This window comes from Lipotes vexillifer, unplaced genomic scaffold (assembly GCF_000442215.2).
Source record: "Lipotes vexillifer unplaced genomic scaffold, Lipotes_vexillifer_v1.1 scaffold422, whole genome shotgun sequence".
Taxonomy (NCBI): domain Eukaryota; kingdom Metazoa; phylum Chordata; class Mammalia; order Artiodactyla; family Lipotidae; genus Lipotes; species Lipotes vexillifer.
In genome coordinates this window covers 1,263,400-1,271,559 of record NW_006779087.1, presented here as the reverse complement: position 1 = coordinate 1,271,559, position 8,160 = coordinate 1,263,400, and the positions used below count along the sequence as shown (strand labels likewise).

The 8,160-nt window shown below is 39.2% G+C and overlaps 1 protein-coding gene across 1 annotated transcript in view; it reads left to right on the top strand.

Moving 5' to 3' along the window:
* The first annotated feature begins 568 nt into the window (after positions 1-568).
* Positions 569-8,160, top strand: part of RACGAP1 (Rac GTPase activating protein 1) — a 20,548-nt gene continuing 12,956 nt past the window's right edge. The window contains exons 1-3 of the mRNA XM_007452353.1: positions 569-653; positions 6,333-6,535; positions 7,560-7,749. Of these exons, the coding sequence (XP_007452415.1) occupies positions 569-653; positions 6,333-6,535; positions 7,560-7,749 (478 nt within the window). The remainder of the gene's footprint in view (positions 654-6,332; positions 6,536-7,559; positions 7,750-8,160) is intronic.

The window sequence follows — 8,160 nt, the reverse complement described above, 5'->3', positions numbered from 1 at the left end:
TTCTTGAGCTGCTGAGCTGGCAATTTCCCCACTTAATCACTTGTGTGACGTCATCTGCGCTGTTGGTAGGAAATGTGCTGACCATGTACTGCGTTTTAAAAGACAGTTGCAACAGGGGTACTAGCTAAAGATGAAATTAAAAATAAACCTTTTAAGTTACATGGAAGGTCTCCAACGTGCAGCAGGATTAAAGTGGCAAAAATGTTATATTGATAGGCTTGACTAAGTAGTTGGTCACCTAGTAATCAACTGACATACTTGTCCCTAATTGCTTCTCAGCTACAGAGTGATTGCAGAGCAGAGGAAAAGAAGTAGGCAGGAAGGGGTGTTATATTCAGGGGACTGAAATGCGTTTGTAATTTTCAAATGAGTCTTAAACATTCCAACTTTGTTTTTATAATAAGGATTTCAAAAAACATCAGTTGTTAGCTCGAGATTCTCATAGTGGTAGCTACACATGGAAGAGTCCAGATGTTAGTCACTGATCACTGTACTGGATTGCTCCTGAGTCTTTCGTCTGGGGGAGATGGCAGGACCCCTAATGTATATTTGATTTCTTGGCAGAAAGATGGATACTTTGATGCTGAATATGCGGAATGTGTTTGAGCAGCTTGTACGCCGGATGGAGATTCTCAGTGAAGGAAATGAAGTCCGTAAGTCATTCTGAGCTGGGCCTGTGTGAAGAGAAAAAACAGATTTCAGATTTGGGTTTTCTGCAAAGCCAAAGTGTATTCCAATCCTAAAATTGTTTTTCATTTGAGTTATCTGAAAAGAAAATGATGGTCACTTATCTATGGTCAAAGCTTAATGGACACTCATTCTAAATGGTCACTTATTTTTCTGTAGTTGTTTTTAAATGGGTTTTACCCAGACTTTTTTCATTATCAGGGTTCTCTTTTCACTACATAGTTGGCATTAGTCGTCAGTTTCATTTTCTTATCACGAACTGGGCAAAATCTACTGAATTTCTAAGGATGTTGCCTTTTTTCTTTAGAGTAGTAGTTGTCTACATTTTTTATCCTGGGTTTTCCCTGTGTTCTATAAAACATTTTCAGTTGAAGAGGAGAAAAATGACAGTTTCTTTTTGAAGGAGGGACAGTTCATCTGCTTTCACCTACCTATATGATGCTTAGTAATAAAGGGTTAAGGTTGGGTGGAGAGCTGGGAAGAAAAAGGAGGTGGTGACACAGTAGTCTTCTGGGAAGTAGATTAGTGAGAAAGAAAGGTGGGGCTGATAGCACTGACCTAAGTGATGTAAGGGAATTTTTCTTTACCAGCTTTTCTTTGTGTTACCATGCTCTCCTATTTCAGGTTTTCATGTATACCTAATTTAGCAGGTGTTGCTGTTAAGTCAGTCTCATTGGTACAAAAGTAATGCAAGAATTGTGTCTTAAACTTAAAAAAAAAAGAAAAAAACAATCTCCATAGTACTTCGTATGGTGTCTTGCTTGTGCCATTCAATATTTTCTTTAATTTGATTCATGATTTTGATAGCTCTCATCTACTTACAGGCCTTTCAAAACAATATTCTATTTTCTCTCTCTAATAGCTGTTGCATGACCCTATCATCTGGTACCAACTCAATAACCATGATGGCATACTAATTAGGCTTCTCTTTGAGGTCACATCATCTCAGAAGATGGATTGCTTTGGAGTCTAGTGGGGAGGAGTATTGAATAAGAGATCTTAAAATTCAGGTTCACTCAGCAAATAATGGCTTTATGGAAAAAAGTAGGGTTTGAGTTGAGCCTTAGATTAGGTATAGGGTAGGATCCCAACAGACAGACATGAAAGAGGGCATTTAGGGTCAGGGGAGTCACCTGAGTGGAGACAAGAGGGTGTGGAGTGTGAGGGGAATAAGAGTAAGGGGAAGTGGTTTAATCAGAACCATGCTTTTAGAAGGTTACCTTGGCAGAGGTGGAGGCTGCATCAGAAGTGGAGGCTGGGAGGTTGATTAGGACATGGTTGCCATAGCTCAGGAAAGAGGCAATGGGGAGCCCCAACTGGAGTGGTGTTTGTGAAGGTGGAAATAAGGAGAAATGGGTGGAAGAGATTGTGATTGAGATCTCTAGGAGGAGGCAGCTGATAGTATTTGGGGGCAGAGGGAGGAACCTGAGGTTTGGAGTCTCAGTAACTAGTGCTGGCTTTTAACTGTTATTTCTGTGTCTGTTTCTCCATCTGTAAAAAAGGAATTTTGCCATGAGGATTTCGAGATAAATGAGATACTAGTTGTGAAAATACCTTTTGAAATAATTATGCCCCCCAAAATACAAGATATTATTTTTACAGGAACCTTTATTTTATAAGCAAATTTCTATCTTCCCTTGATTTCTGTTATAAAATAGAGGTACGTTGGTTTCGTTGGGGGTTTTTGTTTTTTGTTTTTTTTGGCTACGTTGGGTCTTCGTTGCTGCGTGCGGCCTTTCTCTAGTTGTGGCGAGCGGGGGCTACTCTTTGTTGCGGTGTGCAGGCTTCTCATTGCCGTGGCTTCTCTTTGTTGTGGAGCACGGGCTCTAGGCATGCAGGCTTCAGTAGTTGTAGCACACGGGCTCAGTAGATGGGGCTCGCGGGCTCTAGAGCACAGGCTCAGTAGTTGTGGAGCATGGGCTTCGTTGCTCCCCAGCATGTGGGAACTTCCCAGACCAGGGCTTGAACCTGTGTCCCCTGCATTGGCAGGCGGATTCTTAACCACTGTGCCACTAGGGAAACCCAGAGGTACGTTTTGTCCCCTCTGCAAATCCCTAACTTGGAATGTTGGCTTTTTAAATTTTTTTATTTTTGTTTTTTTTGTCTCTGCCAGGTCTTAGTTGCAGCATGTGGGCTCTTAGTTGCAGCAGGTGAGATCTAGTTCCCTGACCAGGGATCGAACCCGGGCCCTGTGCATTGGGAGTGTGGAATCTTAACCACTGGACCACCAGGGAAGTCCCGGAATGTTGGCTTTTGAGGAACTAAAGTGGCTTAGTGTTTTCTAGACTCTAGAATCTCCTTTTCTGCAACCACCCCAGTCTGTCCTCTTCTTAGATCCTAGGAATTCCTCCCATCCCTACGTGTCCCCTGACTCCTTACTCTTGCTTTTCATCATAATAACTTCATTCCTCTTTCTCCTTTTTGTATAGTTATAGTTTTCTTTTTAAAGCTAAGTCCAAGGTTACCGAAAGATCAGAGTGAAAGTTAATATTCAAATAAAATGACTTTAATAGCCTAGATACTTTATCTTTGTTTTCCCCAGTCTACATGATTTTTATCTTCTATTTTTATCACGGGACGCCTGAACTTTTTTGACGTTAGTGTGTAAATTAGGAATAAATATAACTTAATATTGTGTGCCAACACCATACTAGGTTGGTGCTATGCTATATGCAGTAGGTGATACTAAAGTGTATGTGACATGGTGCCTGTCTTCAAGAAGATTAAGGTATTTAAGTTTCAGAGACAGGATTCTGTCTCATGAAACAGAAGATAATACAAGTATAAAAATATATGCTTTGGGGAAGTATAGAAAAATGGAGCAAACAAATTAGGAAAGGATTCATAGAGCAGTTGGGACTAGAAAAATGGGTACATAAAGAAGAGTGGGGAATTCCCTGGCGGTCCAGTGGTTAAGACTCAGTGCTTTCACTGCTGTGGTTCCGGGTTCAACCCCTGGTCAGGGAACTAAGATCCCATAAGCTGCGTGGCACAGCCAAAAAAAAAAAAAAAAAAAAAAAAAAGAAGAGTAGGTAGGGCATTCCATTTGGAGAGCATAGCTTGATCCTAAGTGAGAAGACAGAAATGAATACAGAGGTCTTTCCTGGGGCAGGGACAAATTGGTTTAGCTAGAAAGAGGGTATTGGGTAGTGATGGGAAGTTTGATCAGACTGGTGAGGTGGGCCTGGATGCCTGGAGTTTAAATTTGATCTGAACAACAATTTTGTTCAGTCATTCATTTAACATTTAAGTGCCTACTATGTGCTGGGTAGTGTGTAAGGCCCTGGGGATAAAAAAGCAGAAGAGACACAGGGTCCTTGCCCTTAAGAAACTTAGAAGGTAGTGAGAAAGACAAGAGCCTCTACAAAGGCCTTAGCAGGAGTGAGCTGAAAAAAACAGGATTTCTGGAGCTGCTTTAATCTCTTTGCTGAACTATGAACCAAGTCCTGATTTTTTTTTTTAATGGATCTAAGAATATTCTTAATTTGTTTTAAGGAAATTTCCCTTCTCCTTTCTCCTTTTTGATAGATGCATTTTGTAATTTAATATACACATAACTTTTTTAAAGAGACAATTTGAATTTAATAAACCTTTTGAATGTATACTTCATGACAGGGGCTAGTACCAAATTAAATTGTGATTCACACACTGACCAAAAAAATGCCATTTGTGTTTATTGATCTCCAACATCAAAGTTTTCCTGGTCTATGGTCCGAAGTGCCTTTTTGACCCATGCTAGCACAATTAGTTCATAACAGAATTGTACATAAAAGTAATATCTTAATTATGTATGCAAATGCTCTGGTTTTGGTCTAACAAACTAAACTAGTAATTTAACCATTTGTACTATTAAAATAGGAACTCCTTCCTTGAAATGAACTGATAGTTTATTTGGTTTCAGTTCTGTTATCCAATGCAGTTAGACCTGTAACGTATGCCAATTAACGATGAATGGGAATTAAAACCCCAATTTAATAAGACTTTTCAAGGAGTATCCTAAGGAACAAGCAAGCCAGCAAAATTAGGTCAAATGAAAATCTTTTCATTCTCAAAATTGTTTTTCAATTCAGTAAGTATTTGAGTGTGTAGGCAACCCTATATTTAGAAACATTTAATTGACCACAGTGTGGAGCTAGAAAGTTTTTAGACTGTAGTTGAAAAGTGTGTTTCCTGTTCTTTATTCTTTAAAATGGAAATATCACATACGTCGAAAAGTACACAAATAATAAGTGCATTGCTTGGTGAATCGCGAGAGTAAACATGGCTAAGAACCAGCTCTTGTTTTTAATTTTTTCTTATGAATCTGTAATTTTGAAATAGTTAAATTTGCTAAAGGATATGTTGTTTGTTTTCTTTTTGTTTAAGTTAAGGAGAAAAAAAACCCTTAGTAATGTGTTCCAAACTGTTAACCAGTATATCATTTAAAACTATTTGAATTTTGTAATAATATATTTTATTTTTTGAGATCCTTGATATTTGCATTGTCTAAGATAACTAAGTCATAATATACTGTTTTGCTAAAATCGATTGTTTACTAAAAACCTGTTTCCCTATGTATCAGACTTGGGTTCTCTAGATCGAATTGTTATCCTAATTTGTAAGTTTGAAATTTAGTCAAATTATTAAAATTGCTTTAAAAAAGCACTATATTATTTCTATGCTCTCACGTTAAATTCAAATGGGAAAAGTACCCTTACTACCTGAGAATCTGCTAGCTTTGTGTGAATTTGGCCTAGTTTCAGCCGTAAACTGGGTTAGTTTAACCTGCAGCAGATGTACACCTTGGAAAGTTCCTCCATGATGCTGGTGGAGTGAAGCTTAGAGGTAGATTGAGGTTAACTAGAATAGTAAGGCATTATAGAATAGTCTTTGCCAGTAGCAGGTGATAAGAACGGATGCCACCAGGGTTATCATGCTTTGAGGTACTGCCTTCCTTAGAAGGGATACTTTCTTTGCAGACATTTGAAAAGAGTCCACGTTCCTCTATCAGTGACTCACCCAAAGCTAGTATGATCTTCTCTTCCTCTGTCTTTCCAACTGGAATGTTTACATACCCTTCAGGGCTGTGTTAAACAGCAAAAGCAAATTGGCTCTTTACTTTCAAATCGGTATTTGTATAATTATATAGCTGAATGCAATTGTAGGCCTAGACATCTGTAATATTAATCTGTATCTACTGGAGCATATTACAGCAGTTACATTTGAATTTGTTGTTTAACGCCTCTTTGGCACAGCAGTGCGTGACTCTAAAGGAGACTGTTTTTGTTTTATAGCTGTAACTGTCCTGGTGGGTGACAGCTGCCCCAAAGGTATCCCCTTTGATTGCCTTCTGTTCAGGAGCTTTTACTGTTAGTGTTACATCTGGAGCCAGGTGACTAATGACTTACTTATTCCATAGCAGATGCCACTGGCTAAGCCAAAAGTAACTGGCCTATTGAAATAGGAATTGCTCCCCACAAAGCTCTCATCCAGAGTGATGGACATATATCCAGGATCTGCTCCTGGTTATTTTCAGATGGATTTGCCCATAGTTCATCTGGTCCCTTAATTATGCATTTGGAGTAAAACTAACCAGAGGACTCATTTATTAGAGCATTTATACTCTGTTTGGTGCTTGAATTATTAAAGTTTCCCCCTTTTCTTAGAATTTATCCAGTTGGCCAAGGACTTTGAAGAATTCCGTAAAAAGTGGCAGAGAACAGATCACGAGCTGGGCAAATACAAGGATCTTTTGATGAAAGTAGAGACTGAGCGTAGTGCTCTGGATGTTAAGCTGAAGCATGCACGCAATCAGGTGGATGTAGAGATCAAACGGAGACAGCGAGCTGAGGCTGACTGTGAAAAGCTGGTGTGTATTGTTTTTTATGCTAGAACTGTGACAGTGGGGACGGGGGAAGATCAATGGGTAATGTTTCCACTTGCCCAGGTATACCCAGTTTCTTCTACATTAAAGAGCTAAAAGCAGTTTGTCTATGATTGGAGCTGAAATTGCAGCCAAGGAATCCTATTCTTCATAGGCTGAAATTTAAATTTAAAAAATTTTTTCTCCTTTAGACCTGAAACTTTTACTTAATAGACAGATTTCAAATGAGAATTTAAAGAATTAAAATTAGGGGGAAAGGCAGAGAAATAAATCCTAGCATATTTGATCTGTCTCACTGTTGATTATAAGTGCTACCTAGAACATCCTCATATAAGATATCAATAGCTAGTACTTTGTCATTGATATAGGCAGGACAACTTTTAAGTCTTTCCTTCATCACTGCTCTTAATTTAGGGTAAAGGGATAGATGTATTCAACCAATGTGAACACTAGAACATAGAGCATTATCATTCTGATGTACCAGGGTGGGTCATGGTACAAAGGCAAGCCTTTGCTAGGAGGGACTAATTCATCTTCGTACAGTGTTAGGTGCCTCAGTAAGCTCAGATTGTCTGGTTCCAGTGCATCACAGCTTTATATCCATTTTAATGCATTTTGCTCCACCATTTAGAAAGGTGGGTGGCTGCTTTGAGCTGTAGAAGAAGCCAATAATTGTCCTAATTAGCTGACACTAAAGTGTTTTTGCTATGTGAAATCTATTTTGGGACTCTCATTTTGCAGTACTGTCTTCTCTTGGATTAGCGGTTTGATCCAAAAGTCCTGTAGCAGAAACCCCACTATTCTAGATGGAGTTCATTTAGCCAGTCAGAAATCGGAGACACAACCTGGGCTTGATGTGAATTAATATGCTATTGGTGTAGCAGCCTTCTTGAAGGCTCATTTGCATAATGCTGTATTTTAATGTCTTTTGGTCTGCCTGTCCCATAAATTTGAGGTGAAGCTTTCTCCCCTGGTTAGTTAGGCTGTTTTACTCTGCTTTGGTCTGTAGGAAAGACAGATTCAGCTGATTCGAGAGATGCTCATGTGTGACACATCTGGCAGCATTCAACTAAGCGAGGAGCAAAGATCAGCTCTGGCTTTTCTCAACAGAGGCCAACCATCCAGCGGCAATGCTGGGAACAAAAGGTGGGGGAACTGCATCTGCTGTTATCTGATCATAAGCCACACAGCTGTCATAAGTTCTTGTTATCTAAACTCTTAGATATACTGCTTCTGGAATGTGTGCTGAATAAAGCAGAAAAAGACTTTGGAGGAAGGGTGTGTGGGAAATAAAGGCTCAGAGGCCTCCCTCTTTATTTTATTTTTTTATTTTTCCTTAGGATGTTTCATCATGGGTAAAATTTCATGTTGATGCTGAATTGCACATCAATAACTAAATCTTGCACATTGCTAAGAAACCTAAAGGTGGAAGTGGCAGTTCAGCAATACTTCCAGTGTTTACTCTCTATAGAGCTCTCATAGCTCTTCTGGTTTAGAAGGGCCTTCTGTGAGCCAAGACCGGACAATAATTTTGGTTCCATTGCATCGCTATTTAGAATAGTCTCAACCAGGCTTTCAATTTAACACCCCCAATACAATACGTAGGGAAA